At 40.1% G+C, this 24440-nt stretch overlaps 1 protein-coding gene across 14 annotated transcripts in view; it reads left to right on the top strand.

The window, feature by feature from the left end:
* Positions 1-24440, top strand: part of LOC136850629 (zinc finger protein 418-like) — a 191848-nt gene that overhangs the window by 57428 nt on the left and 109980 nt on the right. For 11 of the 14 annotated variants that reach the window (XM_067124337.1, XM_067124343.1, XM_067124344.1 and 8 more), the window contains 2 exons: positions 4062-4213; positions 16335-16587. In XM_067124337.1, coding sequence (XP_066980438.1) covers positions 4062-4213; positions 16335-16587 — 405 coding nt within the window. Of the gene's footprint in view, positions 1-4061; positions 4223-16334; positions 16588-24440 lie in introns of those variants that run through there. The other 3 variants (XM_067124345.1, XM_067124346.1, XM_067124347.1) reach the window with 2 other exon arrangements.

The raw sequence follows: 24440 nt of genomic DNA, 5'->3' as shown, positions 1-24440 counted from the left end.
AACCATAGGTCTGAAATTACCAGATCCTTTAGATTGGTGCCCCAACCTTCCCTTTAGGCATCCATAAGTCTGGGGCAGGAGGAGACAGGAATCTCAACTTGCAGGTTCCATTTGTTTAGCAGCAAAGCAAGGTCTGCTAGGACCATCTCAGAGTGTAAGATGGGAAGGTCATCCGGCTGATCTGTGGAAGACCACTGTATGTTCAGTTCCAGATGCAGCAATCTTAGTTATGCAAGGAATTCAGGTGGCTTAGCTTTCTTTGTTAAAAATCTGCTAATGGGAAGTAGGTTTTCTTGAACTTTAACAGAGCATGGACCCTGCATGTTCTCTTGATCTTGGTTTGTGCCTGGAACATTGATGCCCATTCCCAGATAAGTTGCCTTTTCTGCTGGTATTACAGCCAGTTTGTACCAGTTTAGAGTTATGCCCAAGTATTGGCACATGCTGATGAGTTAACTTGCTTGATTCTAAAGGACTCTAGAAGAGGATGCCATGATCAACCATTGGCAAGTTACCTCAAAAGTCTGACTTCTCTCTTATGAGCCCAGGCAGCAATTGGGGCCATGACATGAGTGAAGACTTTCAGGACTGTGGCCACACCAAATCAAAGGACCTTGAGGTGGAAGACTCTTCCTCGCTTAACAAACTGAAGAAATACCCTCAAAGATTTGTGAATGTAAACATGGAAGTATGCAGCTTTCAATTGCAGTGATATCTAAGTTTCCCCTCCAGTTAGAGCAATGGATTTATGTTTCTATCTGCATCCAAAACGGCTCATCTGCATGTAGCAGTTTTGAGGAATGAAGTCAATAACAGGCCTTCTTCCTTTGCCCTTGGGACAACCACTGCAAAAGCCTCGTAGGCGCCTACTATATAGCTTCCCCTCATTGTCATTGATCTTACTTCTCTGTGGAGGATAGAAAACTATTATATGACATAATTCAGGTAGGCTCTTGCATCAATGAGATGCTTGTCTCCAGATAAGGCAAGTAATAACCTTGTTTCCAGGTTTAAATGACCCACAGATCCACTCCCATTACCAAACAGTGGTGAAAGTAAGGGTAACGCACCCATCTTGGGCAGTATGCTGCAAGCATGTCAATGTCCACAGTTCTCAACAGGCAAAACAGGGAGCCCTGATAGTGCCTGCTTTCTATGACTTAGCATGTTCAAACAGTAAGCACTCACATTCCAAGGTCACAACTTTTCCAGTGGTACAGGTGCTAGAATCTCATTGTATAGTGGCAAGAAACTCAAAGAATCTCATTTGTGCATGGTATGAAACTGAAAACAGTCAAAAGCAAAGCTATAAAACTCATTGGTCTTCTAAATATGTAGATATGAGTAGACTGCATTTATCTGATGTCTGAGAATTGTAGGCAGTCTAAGAGGAAAATCTTATAAATCTGCTGGTAAGTTATTCTTGTAAGAACTTATATTTATTAGATACTGAGGAGCAAGAAGTATTAAGGGAACCGACAGTATGGTAATTCTTGTAAATTCCTGAAGCACTATGGGTTTAGCAGTATGGTAACTCTTGCAAATTCCTAAAGCACTACCTGTAATGGGTTGAGCAGAATGGTAATGCTTGCAAATTTTCTTTACAACTTCTTCAATGATTGAGGGCAAATGCAACCTACTATTGCTGCCTATAATAAGTGCATACAGTAGTTGGTAGCATTCTTGCTAGACAAGAGAACTGAAGAGGCAGTATTGCTACAAGACCTAGGAGTGCTGCCTTGAGTTCTAATGTTTGGCACCAAGAAAACAATCTCCAAAATAAAGAGCTTTCTTGCAGGAAATAATAGCTGTTTGAGAAGAACTGATCTCTAATGCCAAATGAGGAGCAGATGAGTGTTGTTCAGTGTGTTTTAGCATGTGTAGGCCTTCTGAAGAAGGTGATATAGTACCTTGAGCAGGAATGTGAGAATGATCCCTTCTCACAAAAGGGGGTAGAAGTAGAAGTAGATGATGCTGAAACAAGAAGTTAAAGATTTATCTAAAGCATAATAGTCACTTTGGGTGGCTATGGTCCTTTCTACCATTAGATAGTTGCCATTGGTACTGTGACCAGTCCTTACATCTTCCCTAGACACATGGCCCCGAACTTGACCCATATTGGAACTTATAACAAATGAGGATCTCTCTGTGTGCTAAACATGATGCATCTATGCTAAACCATGTAGAACATTATGTGAAAAATTAGTTTATGAAAAATATGACTGATCACTTTAAGAGTACTCAAATCACTAACTAGACTGCAAATACTGGGGTATTATAATTATATACACCACAAATTATCTTGAACTAAACAGGCCATTTTGTAGTACTATTCACAGTAGGAAGCTGAGAATGTGGACTGTAACTAACAATGAATTGATCTAAGCAAGGAAAATTGTAAACACGGTATGAATATGTAAAATAATCGTGTAGTTTGCAGTAAGTTAAATGTGTATAACAAAATGAAGAATACATTACATGTGACATAGGTTATTGAACTTTTTTAAACAAGACATTAATGAGCTGAGCTATCCAAGATCATTTTGGTTCAAAGTCCAATCTGAAATTGGTATAAAAAGGACTAATTCCTAACTACTGTAATGAATAACAGGTGAACAGAAAGTCAGTTCAAAATAAAAAGGAGACTTACAAGAGCAGCATTATTAACAGAAAGACAAGTCACATAAGCGGTAGTCTTCATCTCAGCTTTAATTCCTAGTTGGGGTCACTGATTTTAATAAGCCTCTTCCAGGTGTTTCTATCATAACAGCTCATTTAATACGTAATTTTGGTACAATTTTTATGGATGGGTGCCCTTCCCAACTCCAGCCCTCCCCATTTATCTGGGCTTGAGAAAGATAAAAGGTGTAAACATTGCAATAAAAATAGTGCAAAACTACCAATAATACACTCAGAGGCAGTTTATTCCCCTAGAAAAATCAGCTTTATTTATTTGTCAGTTTTCATATTTTATGTTCTCTCAAAATATCTACCTTCAGAAGAGCTCTGCCCTCCAGTGCTTTCAGTACAAACCACTGGTACTTGATTTAGTAGCAGCCTCTACTAATAGGGGTGCCATTCTTATTTTCTGCCCATATTCATCTTGAGAACATCAAAAATTAAGGAAATTATATATTTTAGGAATGATCTCCTTAGTCCTTTGAAGATTAAGCACATGGAATGGATCATTTTGACATCTGCATTTATATAGTCCTGTTTCTCAGCTTGATCCCTAGTTGTTGTCACTGTTTTGAACCTCCTCCAGCAACACTTAATACACTTATTAAAGGCAAGAAATCCAAACAATAATTAGTACAGTAGAACCATCGTCAAGATAAAAAATAAAGGATAATATGAACTAAAACTGCAAAAGTCAGTTAAGAAAAAGTGATAACTAGTCAAGTTGATTGGAGCAAAGTTTGTCAAGTCTCTTCAGACTGACAAACACTTGATATTACTATTTTCTTTGATAGAGGAACTTGGGAGTTGTGCATACAGCAAGCAGGATTCTTCTTCTTTTGAGCATGTCGGGAAAAGGAGCTGATGCACCAGAAGGCAGCCATAAAATGGTGGGTTTTAGTACCCAAAGATACATAAAAAAAAATCATATTTTTCGGTAAAAACCTGTTAACCAAAATACCCTCACAGCCTTACAGGTTACTTGCAGCTAGATAAAACTACACAGAAAGGCATATATTTTATAACCAAGGATTGAAAGAATGTGTTACACATATGCCACTATGCTTCAGTCACCTATTTTCTATTTTTTCTCTACTGTGGCATGATATGTCTGGGGTTCTTTTGATGGCATTTTTCCATCAGAGCACTGAAAGTTTAAGATGTCTTAAAGGAAATAGAAATAATTATGATATCATTAAAGCTCTTTTCAAGTATTTATGACTGCTCATAGTCATTAATTTTAACAAAATCTATTGTAATGACATAGCAGAGTAAATTCAGCTGCTACTAAGGTATATTTGCTAACTGCTGTTAATTTCATGTTTTACATTTCTCATCATATAATCACCATTGTCATGTAATTAAACATTGTAAGGTTTCAGGTTTTGGGAGTTATAACTTGTGATGCATCTCAAACTACTCAAAGCAATCCTACATATGCTCTCTGCAAAAGTTGCATGATTTCTGTCAACCAGATGGATGAATTACACAAGCAGCTTCAAAATATAATTTTCGGTCTACGTACTGCTTACAGGTAATTTGGGTAAGAAATATTCAAATCTGTTTCTCCACAAACCCTTAACTTGTAATTAACCCTTTTGTATGCGGTAAAGTCATCCCAGATGCTTCAGTTCTTCTTAAAGGGAGATGCCACTATGTTTTAAAAGTTATAGGGACTTATTTAGTTTTTGTATAAATTAACCCATGTTTAACACCAACTAATAGGTCCGAGAGGTTGCTGGTATGTTCAAAATGCACTTATGGGAATAGGGAGTATCCTAGCCTAAGGCTATGCTACTCCAAAATCCTAGCCTATTAGTAGCATATGAAAAGGTACAGCAATTAACAGAGCATATAGAATCCAGAGAAATAAGGAGTTTACATTGATATTGTATGAAGAAAGTTTGTAATGATGAAAAACAATATGTGACTTATAAGCAAGTAAAACATTTCACAGTAGGGCAGCTTACCCAAGCTAGTTTCACCAAGTAGCTCTATCACCACACAAAAGTAATACATGTTTGTTTGTAAAGTAGCAGCCTGTTAGTTTGACAATAATAGGACTGATTCACTGGCAAACCATAAAAAATGTTAGCAGTCACCATTACAAAATATTCCTCAAAACACTGACAAATATACATTTGGCACAACTGATGTTTAAACATTTAAGATTGCTGTAATCTCAGACTATCTCACAGATTAGTTTAATATGTATAAAGTCATTTAATTGATATATAAAAAACATTAATACATTATACTGAAGATTAAGGAAGTTTTGTGACCTAGCTGAGGCTAAGCTACTACAGTATCTATATCTTCAGTCACGGCTAACCTATATTTTTATTTCCACAGTATGCAAAACTAGAAATTTCACAATTATTTGCCTTTACCTAACAGAACAGTTTATTAAATTCAGCATACATACTATAGTTACATGTAAATAAGCTTAGGTTAACAATCATCAGCTCACTCAGAACCTAGCCCAAAAGTAATATGCTGTGCTCAGCTATTATACATATATTTTAATGAAAAATACATTAATTAGTGAATACTGTACACAGTGTTGCTCTACAAAAAAAAAGTGAATTGGTGATAATTTTAGAGATATAAACCGAAGAAAAATCTGCAAATTAGTGAAATTTCCCCTGCGGACAAGTGAATGATGTGTTCCACAATAATCCGCAACAAAATGAAATGCGGAAATGTGAAATGCGTAAAAACGGGGGCCACTGTATAGCACTTGCTTACTGGCCTTTCTTGTGTTTTTCCCTATAACATAAAACAGTTACCCATTTCTGTTGCAAATTTCATTCAAGTTCCATCAGAAAAATTAAGATGACGTATGATGGAAATGATGATGACAAATGTAGGTGAGCAAAGACAGATTGGCATGAATGTATGAAACATTACAAGACGATGAATTATGCAAACAATTTCATTTCAAATATTGATAGGTATTTTTATGCATTTTGTTTGTAAAAATACTGTACTGTAGATAATTGTGACATTATTTTTATCAACCACTGCAAACCTGTATTTTTATATAAGTAACTTACAAGTAATTACATAGCTATAGTTTCCTCTTGCACGGCAGCTTAAATTCAAAATTCACGGGTAAGGCTTCAAAGTTTAGTGCAGGCGACTGGTCCCACCCACTAACGGGAATACCAGGAACTACTTAACTAACAACCTCATTCTGTTTCTGCTGGTGCTCAAGTAAACACAGTGTGTCGATGGCAGCTTTGTTCTTAAACTTGCCGTTCGGAGACCGGATTTCAGTGATGTATTATCGCTGATCTCAGGTAGCCTTCAAGCATACAGCTTTCAGGATCAGTATATTACTGTTTTGTTTTAAGATCTGATTCAAGTTTATCATTGTTTGCTACAGTAGCAAATTTGCAGTCAATTTGAGCAACTACCAGTAGCGTAATTTACCAATTAAACGTAAACATTGCGTTCACCACTATCTTTACTGATTGACATAATAAACGTAAATATTGCATTCACTACCAAACCAATATTTTCAGTAATGAAATGCATATCGACAAGTCTCAAATAATGTTTGATAGGAATTGAGATATGTCTGTATACAGTAATGATACTCTGGGTACTATTGTCAGTAAAGGTTAACTTTCCTTTTCCAAGTAGCGTAATAAACATTAATATTGTGTTCGTTACCCGACTGATATTTTTGGTAATGAAATGTATATCTGCAAGTCCCAGATTATGTGTGATAAGAATTGAGATATGTCTGTATGATGGTACTCTTTGTACTTCTACTATGGTCGGTAAAGGTTAATTTTCCTCTTCCAAGTATTCCAAGTAGCGTTATAAACATAAATATTGTGTTCTCCTTCAGACCGATATCTGCAGTAATGAAGTGCATATCTGCAAGTCACAAATAACATTTGATAGTAATTGAGATATGCCTGTTTAATGGTGCTCTGTGTACTTCAACTATTGTTGGTAAAGGATTAATTGAACAACATCTACACTTTTCTGTTGCAGATTCCCAGGTGTAGGCAGACAGCCTTTGGAAAGGCTCTTACTGGATGTGTAATGAAGAGGGCAGCTATCCGACTCCTTCAGATCTCCTAAACTCAGTTCCTGTCAGACTCCCCTAAACCTGGGAGGAGGCATACTGTCGGTCCTTGGGAGTCCGAAGGGGTTTTGCCCCGGGTAGCTGCCCCTCAGTTGAGCCTGTTGTCTGCAGGTATTGACGGACAGCCATTGGAAAGGCTTCCACAGTTATGTGCACTTGTTGTCCCTAGTGGTACGCCAGTGGTGAATCTCATCCGTTGAAGAGGCACTGTCAGATGATTTTGCACTTCTCCTCTCTCCTGTAAACATCTCAGGGAGCGGGAGTGTAGTCCACAGTCTTCCTATATCTTCTGGGACAGTCTTGAGCTTTTGTCCCCTGAACTTCAAGTTGTGGAACACTGGTATTTGGCATCAAACGAACCAGAAGTGTCTGAGTGTTCATCTTTGTCATAGTCCAGTAGTGCCCACTAACGCCCGATAGCACCAGATAGCACCTGATAGTGCCCAAGCACCCAATATCACATATAGAGCTCCCAGCACCAGCTCTCATGTGTCTGGTGCCAGTCTGCTAGTGTCTGGCACCAGTCTCTCTTTAGCTCGGCACCTGTCTCTTCTAAGAACATACTGTTGGTCTTTTGTGAGCGCAGTTTCCAATTGAACGCTTAGCTCTGGTCTTTATGTGGCCGACACTAGTCTCTGATCACTGGGTGTCTGTTCCACCTTCACCTGGAAGTTCCAGACAAGCCAAGTTGCTCCCTGTGTGATGTCAGTTAGTGTCTCAGAGCACTGTCCTTTCCGGACAGGGACTTTTGTGTACGAGTTTATGAGCATGTTGAAGAAAGCTATCACCTCTGCAGGGAGTAGGAGTCTGACTTTGGTTTTAAGGGAGCAAGACAAGTGTTTCTGTCTTTTCCTCTCTCTGTGATTAGACGGTCTTAGTCCTCCTGGCTGAAGTTCTTGTCAAGTTTTTGAAGTAAAGGTGTTTCTTAACTGACTTCAGGAGCAGGGGCTAAGAAGATAGGAGACTCTCAAGTGTTACCAAGAGACATTGCTTCAGCTGGTCTCTTAGTCCTGTCCTATGCAGATAATGACGGTTGAATTAGTTTTTTGAGTTTTCCACTCCTTCGTTGGGATCGCAAGAAGGGAGCTTTGGGGCTCTTTTTTTTTCAACTGGGAGAAACACAGTCGCTATCAACTCTCTTCTCTTCTCCTTCAGCCGTCTACCAAGAGAATCACAGCGACTTTCAGACGGTATACTGTATGTCTAATCCTCAATCCATTTTTCCTTTGGAATGATGATATCTTCCCTCTTTTTGTTGAAAAACTTTTCTTGGGCGCCAAGCAGAAGAGAAGCACCATGAATTCTCTCACCAGCAGCGCCTGTTCCTGAGTGCGTGAATCAGCTTCAAAGCTCCTGGTACCAGCTTTCTGGTGCCTGGCGCCGATTCCCAAGCCCCCAACACCTGTTCCAGAGCACTCGGCACTATCTAACCATACTAGGCTCCCACTGCTGAATGCCTAATTCTTTTTCACGGATTTTTTCTTTTAGAGCAGTGTGTTTGACTGCACCAATGTTATCCCGTGGCCAGGCTTTTATATGTCTTGTGGACTCTCCAAGTTCCTATAAGCATGTCAGATATTAGTTTTTAGCTAAGTACAGTTCCACACATGTTGTCAGTCTGGACGAGGTGTCATCGAGTTCATGCAAAGCGTTATCACGTTAAGAACTTGATCCCGCCCTGATGGCTATGTGTCTGTGGCTGTCAAGTATCAGCAGGGTCGGCAACTAGTCCGTTTAGTTGTCTGAAGTCTGCATGAGGTTCTACAAGTGTGTTCACTTGCAGAGACCAACCGGACAGTCCTGTCATCCATTCTCCAGTGCAGTTGGGTGGAGTTCCTGATACAGGCAGTCCCTGGTTATCGGCAGCCTCAGTTACTGGCGATCCGGTTTTACGGCGCTTGTCTAGCGACGACGATAACCAGATTTTCGATGCTGATAACCGGTTATCGGTGCTGATCACCTCTTATCGGCAGCGCTGATCACCAGTTATCGGCGCCGCTAACCGGTTATCGGCGCCACTAACCGGGGATCAGTGCTATTGTCGCCAATTTTCGGTTAGCAGCGATTTTCGGTTGTCGTCACGTCGTCAGGAACGGAACCCCGCTGATAACCGGGGACTGCCTGTATGTGGGATACTTTATTTCATGTCCACATACAGACTCCGAAAGATATCCCAGACCCATCCTACAAGACAGGGTCTTCCAGTGCAGAAATTTAGGCTTTGACATCTTTGCCATAAGACTTCTCTCAAGTCCTTGCTCTGCTTACTTTTGTCTTCTTTTCTGACAGTGAACTTCAGCCTGTCCCACAAGACCAATAGGGACAAGGAATCATAACTGGTCTCGCTGTCTTTTCCCAAAGACCCAGTTTTCAGTCGGACCTACAGTAGTATCTGTCTGAATTTAGATTCAAAAGAAGTCCATCATCATGAGACTAGTCTTAGACTGCTTCTCACACCTTGTTCTAGTAGAGGGAGCCTGCTAGGGGAACCTGGAAATTTCCGGGACGTGTCCCCAGGGGAACGAACCTTCACATACATGCCAGAGAGCTGAAAGCCATTCGCTTAAGGCTTCAGTTCTTCTCAACCCTCGCTCACTCCTAGGCTGTGGTATTCCTTTAGACAAGACCACAGTCCTTACTTCTTTACATTAGCACTCTCCACCAAGTGACAAGGGGGCTTTTCTGCAGACGATCAATCAAGTTTTTTCTAGTCCAACTGGAATTTCTGGCAGATGAACTGAGCCATCAGAAACTCACTCTTACCCCCAAGTGGACCTTGAATCCCCTGAAGTGTTGGGTCATGTGCTTCTATGGGGCAGGCTGACCTTGGCTGTGTGCCACCTTAAAGGGATCATCTAGTATGGGCAACAGACACCAAACTGCAAGATCGTTCTAACCTGGACCTCTAAGCTCTTCCGCCATTCGACATGGTCAAGGAAGGGCTGAACTTTCTCAGGCTCGTCAGAACATTATGACATTCCTTGTAGCCCGTTCTGAACCATAGTTTATGGTTCCCGAATTGCTATGGTTGATTGGTGGACTTTCCAAGAATCTTTCCACTATTCATTTCTTCTCGAACAACCTCACTTCAAGAGACACCACCAAGGGTGCTACACTTTTACACGGGCAGGCTTTGCGCTGTTTGGGTGCTTTTCAGGGAGGAGGGGTTTTTCAAAGGTGCTATAAGAGACATTTGAAAGATGCAGACATCATCTTCTAGCTCAGTCTACAAATCAAAGTGAATAATGTTCCGAATTGGGTGTCTCAGACTCTTAAGTTTTTTCTTCTAAGACACTTATGACTCAGTGGCAGCACTGCCTTTTTATCGGAGATGATACAGAATCTTTCATGTTCCTCCTTTTTAGGGGTATCGAGCTAAGTTTGACTCAGTAACACGGTTTGCTCATTTACCCTGGGTTTTTTTAACCAAGAACAAGGACCCTTCCATGATCTGGAACCATTCTATCTCTCTCAAGAACTTAATGGAAGAGACGACGGTCTTGACAGCCAGGGACAGTGCTCCTGGCGCCCAGAAGCACCCACCAGCCCAAGCTTTTACTTCACCTGGCTTCCAGCTCTGCCCCAAGCTCCTGTGCCCGCCAGCTCCTGACCGATTAGATATCTGGCTGCCAGTTTCCAATCGTCTGGTGCCAAATCTCCCCACATCCTTGGCGCTGGGGAAAAGTAGGAAGCTCTATTCTGTTGGAGTTTTCAGGTATTACCTGAGCAGGATTGGAAGTACAGGGGGCCATTCATAACCTTTAGTGTTCTAACAAGGACCCTTATTCATCCTGTCTCAGAATACATTGTTCTGTTTCATGTATGGACTTGGTCTATGAGACCATTCTAAGTTTCAGGAGAGCAATGGGCCTACTTTTAAGTGAAAGCTAAAGACATCAGATTGTTCTGATGTCTTTAGCTTTCACTTAAAAGTAGGCCCATTGCTCTCTTGAAACTAAGAATAGTCTCATAGACCAAGTCCATACATGAAGCAGAACCTCATTAGCCTTCATGCATATATGCACCTAACATCCATCCTACAATCAACCTACTGGAAGTGTAATCAATTTTTGCTTCCCACCTCTACAGAAAAGTTTAAACATTGTTAAAATTTTTTGCAGTACCTTCAATTATTAGTAACTGGCTTGTGATCACAGAGGGAAGCATAGAATTTTCTCGTACTATCTCCTCACCTTGCAGTAAGGTGCTGAGTTTTGTGAGAGCCGGGGTTACAATGTACCTGGAGCACCCACCAGTCTCATTGAATGGGTCATGGTCTTTATTTCAGTGCAAGTGACAGTGCTATCTGGTTGTTTTTTATTGTGGTACTGCGCCCAGGGCAAGGGTACTTTTTAAAGTTTTGGTAGCCTTTGGTTAGCTCCTTCGCTGCAAAACTTCCAGTTATGCTTTGCTAGCCATCAGACTACTCCTTTGATGCAAGGCTCCCACTTAGGTAGAGGCACTCCACAGCTTTACCGCCATGCCACTACAGGTTAAGGTGAGCACCAGCCAGAGGCAATTTTCTTCTGCAGGCTCTCTTAACTAATGCTAGGAACTTTTTCTATTTCAGATTCATTACATGACTTAATGTTTAGTAGTAGAATATGTCAATGTATCCCACCTCCTGTCAATGTGGGAATTAGCTATGTAATTACTTGGTAAGTTACATGTATACAAAAATGATATTTTTGTAATAAAATAAAGTTTTATATATACTTACCAAGAATTTACATGATCAGAGCCCTCCCTCCTCCCCTCCAGTGGACATATGGCATAAACAGAATGAGTTTGTCTGCTAAGTAGTTCCTGGTATTCCTGTTAGTGGGCGGGACCAGTCACATGCACTAAACTTTGAAGCGTTACCTGCGAATTTTTTCACTTAAGCTGCCGTTCAAGAGGAGACTATAACTATTTTCTTTGTCTTCAGTCAACAATGATCACCTTATGTTTTACTGTTCTTTTTATTTGAATTTTCTCTTTTTGAGTATGTGATTTTCTTTTCTTTAAATGAATATGTTTTTATTTTGTGTAAAATCTGAAGCACTTATTTATTGCCACACAATCTCTCTCTCTCTCTCTCTCTCTCTCTCTCTCTCTCTCTCTCTCTCTCTCTCTCTCTCTCTCTCTCTCTCTCATCCTCATTCAAACCAGTATTCCATACCGTACTTATTAAATAACTGTATACAGTATTCAAGTACTTGTCTTATATAATTTTGACACTGGAGTGTTATCCCACAATGGTGAATACAGTTATCCCAGGAAGGCTCATATGAATTTGAAGCATCTGGTCTGTTGTGGAGGTCACAAAGTTTGGATCAGTACACCCTATCATGGCCACTGGATCTACATCACATTACATTAACTTAGTGATTGTTAAATGCATAAAAATCTTTGATCCTGTGGTTGTGGTGGGCCAATATAAGTGGGTGGGCTTTCTATTTAGTCGCTCCAATTTTGTCTGAACCATAATCCATTTACCTCAAGATCATAGCACTCACAGTATGAGATCCTTATGTGGCTGATGAAGTCTTTATTACTTTAATTTTTTACCAGAGATATTTTACTGTCTTCCTACAAGGTTGTGATCCAGTCCTTGGGCCTTTATTAGTAGTATTAAGACTATCTGATTTCTTGGCCTTGCTTACTCAAAGATTACTTACCTTAGTGCTCTGTTATAAACAGGAAGCTCTTCCCAAAACAGCTAACCAGGCACATGTAAGTGATGAGATTGGATTGTGCAAATGAGACTTTTAACATTGAAATACATTTTTTAATACAACCCCTTTACTGTACTTAGTAAAAATTGCCCACCTCTCAACCCCACACTTCTTTTAGGAAGTCTGGGAGTATGGACAAAACAGGGTATGTGTTATGCCCTTCGACAAGGTCAGATAAGGTCATAATCTCTTATTACTACATCTGTTTTAAGAACAGCGTCACATCATCTTTCATCCCTGAGATCCTCCGGTAGCAGTGGCCAACATTGGGTCAGCACATTCTGTCTTGTCGACTTCTCTCCCTGTATCTAACCTCAGACAAAGGCCTGCTGGAAAAAAATGGCAAGATACAAAACTAGACTTTATTTGCAGATTTAACAAAAGTATTTCAGCAATAGCTACGGTCATGAAATAGAGTGACTCACACCCCATAAAAATGGAAATCATAACTAGAGGAAATTCAGACTCACAATCAATCGAATTAATGATTCTAGACCAACAAATATTAGTGATTAACACCCTGGTCACCAAACAAAATAAAAAGGTCATAATTATTTTAGACCAAAATAAATGTCATAGAGTATGTTAAAAGAACACCACTTCCAAAATATTTGTCCTCACAGGGTGAACCCAGAATTCCTGTTAAAAGAAACATATTAAAACCTGAAATGGTGTATGAAAAAGAAATAGATACTTAAACAGAAAAATGCACAGTCGAGAACAAAACAGATAAATGCATAATGGAGAACAGAGGAGTTTCACTGCAGCACAAATTGGGTGTTCCACATAATGTCTGGAAAAAATATAGCTGTTAAAGAGTTATCTTACTAACTTCTATGGCCGCATGTAACCGTTTCCCACAGTGGCTGTTCTTATCCACTAACACTGCACAAAGAGCGAATCACACCTGACCACAAATTGAAGTGAATGGCTATTGTATGGTTCCTTGATAATATACACAATAGAGAGTGCACCTATGCATGCACTCACGTAATAACCCCTCCCCGGAAGCATGACAACACCGGTTCAATGTTTGAAGGATCACAATGCTTCTGTCAATCTGTCACATTGTCTCCACGCATCTTGGGCGTGATCAGAAGGCATAAATGAACACGTCAGATACCTGCTGTATCTAACTGCGGAAACCTCCGTCAACATAAGTGCCACCTGCACTGAATATACTTCTCCACAGGCCAGCACATAGTTTGCTAAAAGACTTGATATGTGACTTCCCTATCACTTTTCACACCATATCACCAGGATGCTTCCCATAAGGATGCATAGGCAAGTGAGTAGTGTTCTTCCTTCTGGATGTGCCCAGGGAACTGCTTACTGTATGATTAGGCATACCTTATGTAAGCTGTTGGGTTTGTAGTGAAAAAACAGAATTATTTTAGAAGTCTTATTTACCATTAGCATTACCATTAGGTGGGTACTGCTTAGAGTGTGCCTTGCGTGACATGCAGTAGCCGGTACCAAAGGTTCTTTAGGCATCTCATCAGCCCCAAATGCATTGCTCTTTGACCACTGTATTGAAGACAAATAAATAATAGGGAAATATTGTTTGTGTAATTGCTATAATTCTAACCAGTGGCAAGTCTTGGACACAAATCCCAATAAGAAATTTTGTCAGTCTTAAAAATTTTTATTGTAATGAGCCATTAATTTTTTTTATTTTTTAGGTAAGAGGACTATAATACAACACTAGACCACCCATGACCCATTAGGTCACTCAATGTTGAAAATGTGGGGAGGGCAGGGGAGGGGAAAGGGTGTGGGAGGAGGGGAGGAAGAGGGGGAAGGGGAAATCTACGGGCAGCGCCAGCCCCATTTAATTTTCAGTGTGCAAACAAACAAAAGTTTCAGAGCTTTAGTATTGTATGTATAGATATGAGACTTCTAGGCTAGCCTTATCAAATTTAGACTTTTTTGGTTAATTTAGCTAAATAATAATGATACAGTAATCCTTAAATTATTTGGGATTAATAGAGACAAGGGCCTGTTGGATAATGGCAAGTAAAAAAATCAATGGATGTTCAAGGGCAGCTCCATACACTTCCTCACCTAACCTTGCCAATACCACATAACTATAAGTGCTCATTATAAAAAACCTTATGCAAAAGGTAATTATATACCTTTTTCCCAAAATTAGTAACAAAATATACTGCAGAAATACAATTTGAAAAAATGTAACCCCTTCTTTTTCTCTCTCTCATAAATGACACAGTCAAGTAGCCTACCTGTGTTTACTCACAGCCTGCCATGGTTTTATGACCAATAGTGTATTTTTTACTGCAGCATTCTTATCAGTCATTAAAAATTTTATTACCATACACAAGATAAAAATGTGCATTTGAGAACTATTGACTAGGCTAGGTGTTATATTCACAGTATCCATTTGCATAAGTCAAATAAACTATTACAGATGTTTTTAAGATATAGCTATTGATAATGAAACTGATATTTTACGTACTGAATCCACTTGTACTGTATTATTATCTTGTTATATCATCATTGTAAAGTGTATAAAAAACCACTCGGCTGCCATTTGCAGTGTCTAATGTTTACATTGTCAGAATCAGCTGATTGAGCCTACTAGCAAAAGAATTAGGAGAATCATATTTCAGTTGCTAAAAGAAACAAATGTATTACTGGAATTATTATTCTTATTTTTGTACATAAATGTAAAACGGGTGTGCCTAGGTAAACTAACATACTTTAGGTTAAAGTAAAATCCCTCAAAATCACGAAACAGCTATTTCCCGATTCATTTGTTTATGTCATACTCGACATCGTTTATGTCAGTTGTTTGGTAAGTGGTTGTTAAAATTGTAAGAGATAGTTATGTATGTTATATAAGCCATAAGTTTGGTAATTTTGTTTGAAAGCCTTGTCGAGTAAAATCAACCAAAAATGAAATTTGTTCGGTTTGTAATACAGTACAGTGTTTTTGTATTACATTACAACACATGTGTTTACATTTTTAGTACATTTGGCATTTCTTGATGACTGTTCAAAGCAAATTTATTTTCAGAGCACTGCTAAAAAGTAGTTGATCATTTTCTGTTCTGTTGGAATTACATGTAGTGATTTTTCATTTCACCTTATCACGGAGGCTTTAGTGTGTGTGTGTGTGTGTGTGTGTGTGTGTGTGTGTACATTTACATGTGGCATTTCATCAATGTTGTGCGCAATCGTGTGTTTCTTAGCACAGCATCATGTTTGCCATTTTTCTTATTTTCTTTGCTTGATTCCATTACAAGTTTAGTCGACTCTAAATATGATTATCACAAATATAACTGTACACAAGAGAATATTTTATCACTGTTGATATTTCATCTCAGCTGTCAAGTTAGACATCTGTGTACCCTTCTTCACCCATCCAACACTGCATCCCCACCCCCTCTCAGCCAGGGGAACTGCTCCCCAGCTCCACCCACCTTCCAAAACAACCCCTTCTCTGATTGTTCCTCTACACAGACTTACTGCTCCTCCTCTCCCATAATGCCCAGCCATCCAACATATCCCCCACCTTGGGAACTTCTCAAGACTTCCCCCCCCCCCTCAAAATCCTTTCTCAGTCTGTTTGAGTGTAAGCAGTTTTACCAGTATTTTTCTGAGGCCCTGCAGCGTTGCCAACCATGGGATAATATTGGTTTTTTCAAATTTTTTGAAATTCATATATATCTTTGGACCTTGGTCCCTGGGGTGCAGTTGTGTCTGGATAATGGTGCCTTCTAGGTAATGATGATCCAGATAATTGTAATTGTAATAGTAATATATACTAATGTCAACTTGAATATTGAAATTTTGTGCATTCCTTAATCTTAATACAGATCTTACCAAAAAAGAAGAAATAAGTTGTTGCCTGAATCTCCGATGGAAACTAGCACAGTGCATGGAACATTTTGCAAAGAAGAGGATGCAGGGTATACCATTAATAACCAAGTTGATGAAGATAGAATTCCAAAACTGGCAGAAAATGTTAATTCCCTGGCTGATGAGGAAATAGAGCCAAAAGTGGAATCACAAAGCAATACTGAAGGGCCAAACGATAGACTGAAGAAATACAAATGTGTATGTGGGAAGGTAGGTCAATATAATCTTTTTTAAAAATGAAATATAAAATAACTTAAGAATATAAGTTTTTAGTGCTTTTCCTCTTCATTCAACATTATCATCAAATAAACACTGTACAGTAATACCTCGAACTTGCACGATTCGAGTTGCACAAATTCACAGACACACGAATTTTTCATTGGAACCTAACTAATGGTCATACACGAGTTTTTCACAGACACGCGAACATTTGCGAACACTGAGAAACCCAGCAAAAGTGTTTGTTTAATTTTTATATGTAATTTATAAGTTTTCAAGCTTTTATGTGTAAATTAAATAACATTAAATATTATTAAAAGTAATAATTTTCTCTCTCTCTCTCTCTCTCTCTCTCTCTCTCTCTCTCTCTCTCTCTCTCTCTCTCTCTCTCTCTCTTTTTAGTGAGATGAATTTTTATGGTACATATATACAGGTATGTTTATTTGTATGATAAACTTTTTAACTAATAATAAGTACTAATTTTCAAATAATAATAATATAATAATAATATAATAATAATAATATTAAAACTGTAATTACAAAATTCGTATTATTTTGAATAAACAAATTCTTCCCTCATCTTTTTTAAGAAGGAGGTGAAGGCAAAAGCTGTCAGACATGTCATTTAACTTGACAAGGAGGGGAGTGTTGCTAATCAGTGGTTAGATTTCTCTCTCTCTCTCTCTCTCTCTCTCTCTCTCTCTCTCTCTCTCTCTCTCTCTCTCTCTCTCTCTCTCTGTTCTCTCGTTGTTAGCCAACCTCGTATTACAGCCCTGTTTCTCTGTATCTCTTTAACTGTACAGTAGATAATGTTGAATTGATCTAATTTTACCTGTACCGTTTAAAAACTGTAAATGCGCCGTTCTAAAACATAGAGACATAGAACACTTCAGAACATAGAGCATTTCAGAACAAAGAGAAAGTGACAGAATAAAGAATTTTTTACAAACAGGTTGAGAAGACTTCTAAAAATAGATTGACAGAATAGGGGAGAGAGTCACACCATTTATTTCTTTTTTTAAGGGTAATGTATTAAGCTAACTTTTAAATGAAAATACAGTAACTTTAATTTCATTTTATAGTTTAATACTGAATTTCCATCTTTTGATATCTCTCTCTCTCTCTCTCTCTCTCTCTCTCTCTCTCTCTCTCTCTCTCTCTCTCTCTCTCTCTCTCTCTCTCTCTCTCTCTCTCTCTCTCTCTCTCTCTCTCTCTCTCTCTCCGTACTAATTCATAAATGATATAACTTGATATTTCAAGGAAGGACAATATCTCTCTCTCTCTCTCTCTCTCTCTCTCTCTCTTAGCTCTCTCACTCTCTCTCTCTCTCTCTCTCTCTCTCTCTCTCTCTCTCTCTCTCTCTCTTAGTTTTTTTACAACTTATTAATTCTCTGTACATCTTTACCTGTACTAATTCTCTGTACGTCTTTACCTGTACAGTAGATAGTTCAAATTGATCTAATTTGACCTGTATTGTCTGTGAAGTGTAAATGCACTAGTGTTGCAAATATTTTCTAAAACACAGAGACATAATACCTAAGAGTTGTATTAGTGAAAATGTAAAACACTGTTTGTTCATGAAAAAGCATTTCAGAACAAAGAGAAAGAGACGCAGAATAAAGAAGTTGTTAAAAAAAGGTTGAGACGATTCTAAAAATAGGTTGGTTGGGAGGGGAGGGAGAGAAAGAGGAAGAAATTCTCTTCCAAATCTTAGTTTTTATGTCAACCATTTATTTCTCTTTTTCAAGGGTAATATATTAAGCTAACTTTTAAATGAAATTACAGTAACTTTAATTTCATTTAAAAGTTAACTTAATAATTTGGGAGCATGATTAGGGTCATATTTAGTGTTTAAACTTTAGAAATAAGAATTTATTAGCCTTTTTAGAGACCATGCCAGACTTATGCGAAAATTCACCCTGTGTGAGGGGTTCTGGAACCTAACCTCGCATAAGTTTGGAGTATGACTGTACTAGGAAGTCTTACACTTTAGACTAAGATTTTGACCAAATAATTTATTTAATGAAGTGAGGTGGAGATTCCACTCCTTTGTGTCAATATAGTCTGCTCTTTAAGATTGACAACCCATAATCTCTCTTCTTCTCTAATCACAATGAAAGTTATTTTTAGCCACCACTTTGTAGATTGTTTTTTCTTTATACAGTAAATCCCCCTTATTTGCAGGGGATGCATTCCAGAGCCCCTGCGAATAATTAAAATCCGAGAATACTTAGAACCCCCCTGTAAAAACAGCTATAACTGTCTATCTTGAAAGTTCAAATACCAAATGTATACTTAAAGTATCATCTTATATCAAATATACATTAAATTATTATCCTATTACTGTATTAATTTTTGAAATTGTATTATTAATATAATTTCAAAGTCATCTTAAACATTAGTACCCTTAAAAATATATACATATATATATATATATATATAAATATATATATATAAATATATATATATATATATATATATATATATATATATATATATATATATATATATATATATATATATATATATATATATATATATATATATATGCTTCTAACCCTTCCAGTCAAATCAGAAAGAGAGAGAGAGTTACCACTACAACAAATTCAGCCAGCCTTGTACTGGCAGGGCGAGAGAGAGAGAGAGAGAGAGAGAGAGAGTGAGAGTTTGTCTCTTTAATCTCTTGAGGAATGTTAATCCATTTCTCTTTTCAAAATTTATATGTTATCTTTTCCTGAGAAAGAGAGAGAGAGAGAGAGAGAGAGAGAAGGGCTGAAGTAAGTACAGTATCTATTTATCTATCTATCTATTTATTTCTCCTTTAGGGGGTTAGTGCCATCAGTGCACCTCATGTGGTGCACTGTATGCATTACTTAAGGTTCTTTGCGGTGTGCCTTCAGCCCCTAGCTGCAACCCTTTTGTTCCTTTTACTGTGCCTCCTTTCATATTATCTTTCTTCCATGTTACTCTCCACCCTCTCCTAACAATTGATTCATAGTGCAACTGCAAGGTTTTCCTCCGGTTAAACCTTTCAAACCTTTTACTGTCAATTTCCATTTCAGTGCTGAATGACCTCATAGGTCCCAGTGCTTGGCCTTTGGCCTAAGTTCTATGTTCAGTTCATCAGTTAAACCTATCTATTTATTTCTTACATTCTACCCTTTGGCACGAGAGAGAGAAAGGAAGAAAAAAAAAAAAATTGATTTGATCATGTTGTGGCAACATCTAGAGTAATTTGACATATATGACAAGTTCACCCTTCCCACCTGAGCTCAAAGACTCAGGAAAAGATGGGGTTGAAATTTGTTTGGTTAAAATTTTTCTTTCATAACTTACTATAGAATGCATAAATGTTGCAATTATAGTATATTATTATTATTTCTGGATCGGGGTCCCGTGTCACCCGGTGAAATAGTCCATTCAGCACTTATTTCTAGGTAATTCCGTTGCTAGATACCAGAGAAAGCTAAATGAAATGCTGGAGTTACTACCCCCAGAGCGAGCTCCACTAGATGGAGTCGTGTATGGAAAAGGGTGAACTACAAAAACACGGAACCTTATCCTATAGAGATTCCCAATGTCAAAAGTCCCAACGAGAGAGGTGCCGATACAAGCCCATGCACTACTCGCGGACTGTATACAAGGCAACACTAGCAACATTCCATTTTAGCACGTTTTTTTAGTTCACACGTAATTTCGTTGTGATCCTTATTTTGTGCTCTATTTTGGATTTTTATGGCATCCTCGCAAGGTTCTTCTTCAATTACTTGAGTACCAGTGTTTTGTTGTTTTTAGGCGATTGAGGCTTCTTATTTTCCTTTAGTTTAATAATTAAAGGGATTTATAACGCCTGTCTCGATCTCCTCTCACGTCGTCTCTTGACCTCTCTTGGTCTTGGGTCGGCATGTTTGTTTTGTGTTTTTATTTGTATCCCTTTTTATTTGGGATATTTTACCATTAATGATCCCTAACTTTAGTGGGTTTGATTAATTTTTGTTTGTTCTGTACCCATTTACTACGAGAAGTGCTGTTTAGCGTTTGGCTACGAGCTACCCCTCGGGCCCATTCGCTTTTTATCATGGCTTCATTACGAGTGATTTTTATTATGGGAGTGATGTTTAGCGTTTAGGCTACGAGCTACCCACTCGGGCCCATTCGCCTTTATCATGGCTTCATTACGGGAGTGATGTTTAGCGTTTAGGCTCTGAGCTACCCCCTCGGGCCCATTCGCTTTTATCGTGGCTTCATTCGAGAAGTGTTGTTGAGCGTTTAGGCTCTGAGCTTCCCCCTCGAGCCCATTCGCATTATCATGACCTCATTATGCTTTATTTTTGTCACTCACTTCTCTTAGCCTTTGGGGATCTTATTTTCATTGGTACTGTTACGGTTTTTACTTTGTTTTTATAATTTTGTTTATTTTGTGAATTTTGTGTTCCCTTCCTGGTCAAGTGCTGTCTTGCTGTTTAGGCTACGTGGTTCCCCCTCGGGCCTATTAAGCTTCTTATTTTGGCTTTATTTTTGCCTTGTTTTAGACTCACTTCTCTAAGTGTATGGGAACATGATTTTCATTGTTACATTTAATTTTTGACCTTGTGCTTGGATGCTTTTGAATTTTGTTAAGTCTCATAACTCTTCGCTTCAAGTTAATTGTTTACCGAGAGTTTTCTGAAGACGTTGCGGCCTTCTGTCTCGTTCTCGGACCTGTGAACATCGTCCCGGAGCGATAAGTAGGTGCGGGAATAATTGAGGCAAACCTTTTCCGCTTAGCTCGGAATTAGGTGAGGCAAACTTTTCCTTTAGGGGATTCGTTACCTTCTCATCCCTTTTCGACGGTTCTTGGTCTACCATCCCTAAGGTGAAGTCAGTAAAAAAAAAAATAAAAAAAAAAGACCCTTTTTTAAACCAAGAAGACCCACTCCGGGGCCCCCTCAAGGATGTCTCGGATCTCTAATCCGGTGCCATCTACGAGTTTGGCCTCGTCTTCTGGAAAGGGACACGGCCCAAGCAAAGCAAGGCGGTTACCCCTCCTTCCTTTGTTGAAAACTCTTTTGGGGTCTCCTTATAAGGAGCTCGATTTGAGGGTCATTGTCAACCTATTAAACTAACTATCTACCTCATGGTCCATGCCTTCCCTTTCCCAGGAGCTTAAATCCCAAGAGATTAATCTCAAGACTCATTGTCAATGGATCACCTGTTAAGTCCTGCTCCGTTCCGGAATTCTATCGTTCTGGACATCTCCACCTCTTTTCCCCTCCAGTCTGGGGAATCTTGGTGCCTTCCCTTTATGCTTCCCAGCATGAAGGCACCCTCCTGTCGGGGGTGTGGGCACACGGAGGTTGGTGGAAGGGCATTTCTTCCCTTCCGGTCTGGTATCCTCTTATCCGGGTTTTACCAGACTGTCAGAACGAGCATGGCATCTGTCTGGCAGGATCCATAAGTGAGCCCTCAGCTAGGGGCTGGACACATCGTCTCCCTGAGAACTCTAACGGACGGGCAGGCGGAGAATTCCAAGTTCACGCCAGCTGTGGGGTCTTACCATGCTCTCTTTGAGAGCCCTGTTTCTTACCCCTTGTGCTCCGAATGTAGCCCCTCTTATCAACAGGCTTGTTTTGAAAATGTATCGCTGAGGCATTTCCGGGAGACAGATATCACAGATACATTCACAGTGATTCTTCTAACCCCGGACTACGCTTCTAATTTATTCAGCGTACAGCTCCCTAAGCTTCCGGAGTCAATTTTCGGAAGCTGAAACAGGGTGTAAGTCAGGCTTGCCCGTTCCGCCTTGAGCTGAAAAATCTTATGAATAGTTTCACCTGGAGAATTAATCTTTTCCCCAGGTGGGCGTTGTTACGGCCCGTCTGGGGCTACTATGGTTACCCAGAGCCTCCGTTCTCATGGGTGTCTACCCTACGAGCAGAAACGGTCTGATCTTGCCGGGACCTGTCCCAAGTCCGGCAAGAAGTTCATGTAGTTCAGGAGCCCCCCTGCTCAGGCGGTGGTGCAGGCTCTTCAGGTCTCTGCCCCTAGACAGCCGTCAGCTCTCACTCCCAGCCTCCACCTCGATGTGTGCGGGTTCAGCCAACACATCAGCCCCTTGTAACACCCCCGTGTGTCTCTGCCTCCCCCACGTGCCCGCCGGAGTTTTCTTTGCTTCATACGAAAACCTAAGGAAAGAATTTTCACTAGACATTTGGCCAGAGGCTCTGACCCTCGGGGTTATCATAGGGGGCAGGGATGCATCCTACTCCTCTCCGAGAAATTGGGAAGGCATTACGCTTCACGGGAGGCAATCAAGCCTCCTCCTGTAGTATTTCTCATATGGGTGGGAGGCTGTACCATTTTCGGGGCCACTGGAACTTCAGTTCCTGGGCCCAGAGTATAGTTATCAGGGCCGGGGTGGAGCTGGACTGTTGTCCCCCCATCAGGTTCAATCAGCCGCCGGCCAGAGTTCTGGGGTCTTTGTGAATGGCCTGTCAGGCTTTTCAGTCTGCCAAGGAAGTTCCCTTCCACTGGAAAATTTTTTTCCGGGTGTCCCGTTTGTTTTCCTTATTCATGCGGCAAGTCTCGGTTGCTTACAGTCTTGTGGGTTTGGATCCTACTGCGCCGTGGAGCTGTAACCACCTCTATAGACCTTTCCGACGCTTCCTTTCACATCTTGGTTGCAGAAAGGTCCTATCCCTTCTTGGAATTCAGACTCGGGGAGCAGGCGTACCCCTTCAGGTTCATGCCCTCCTCAATGCGGCTCCAGAGTCTTTGCCAGTTTGAACAATACCGTAGTTCAACAGCTCCGGTATTAGGAGGCTATGCTAGCTGCATATCTAGTTGCCTGGCTCATTTGGGCACCCAGCATCGGGAATTGCCTGAGGGCGCCGGTCATTATAATCGGTTTCTAGAGTCTTTGGGCTTCTAAGTAACCAGGAAGGAATCCCACCTGATTCAGGAGGGTAGCCTTCCGTAGTTATGAATCCAGTGGAAGTGGAAAGAGATAGCAAGGACATCCTATCTTTTCATCATCTCAAGCATACCTCTCCCCGTGCCCAAGAAAAGGTCCTGGGTTTTCTCCAGTTTGCTTCAGTGACGGTTCTCCTTCTGAAGTCAAAGCTGGGGTTTATGACCGGGGTATGGTGGAGTCAGGGACGTGTCTCCTTGATTCCTCTTGCTTGAATAGTGGCCTCGGCCTTGCACAACTGTCAAGTGCTTACAAAGTCAGTTCCTCTCCAGCTTTCCCCTCCGGCCTCAGTATTCCACACCGTCACCTCTCTGGGCGGGTGAGGTGGATATTTTTGGCCCAATGAAGTACATGGTACTTAGTCGGTCACGTTCCGCAGTTCCATATCAACGCTTTGGAGGGGCGGTGACAGTCTTCCTGTCCTTGGGAAACTTCTTCCCCAAGAGGTTTCCTTTTAGGCTGGTTCTGAACAAAACAGCAATAGTGCGCTGCGTAAACAAATGGTTTTGGACTCGAATTGCTTGTTCAGGTTATGGTTCATTCTTCTCCATAACCAACAGACGCAGGTGCCTCTGTCTACACCCTTCTCATAGGGGTCCAAAAGTCACTGCTTTTTCCCTATCCAGGGCCTCCCCTGGTGTCGGAATAGTCCTTAGACGGAGCGTCATTCAGGTAGTCTTGTGACCTTTTCCTGGGCCTGGAAGTAGGTCTGTTTGCAACCCAATTCAGCCACAAACTATCAAGCTGTCCGGTCTGGTATAAACTCAGCCTCGTCAGCCCCCTCAAACTCTGATGTCCTGGCTTTGTGGTCTTTGTGAATCTTACAGTTTAGGAGGAAACTGATATTGGTCCTGTTATTACTGTTTTCCTGAAATCAGTTAAGGGATCCTACTCT

The sequence above is a fragment of the Macrobrachium rosenbergii genome, chromosome 22, assembly GCF_040412425.1.
Source record: "Macrobrachium rosenbergii isolate ZJJX-2024 chromosome 22, ASM4041242v1, whole genome shotgun sequence".
Lineage (NCBI taxonomy): Eukaryota > Metazoa > Arthropoda > Malacostraca > Decapoda > Palaemonidae > Macrobrachium > Macrobrachium rosenbergii.
The sequence above is the reverse complement of the archived record's forward strand: the minus strand, read 5'-3'. Positions and strand labels throughout refer to the sequence as shown.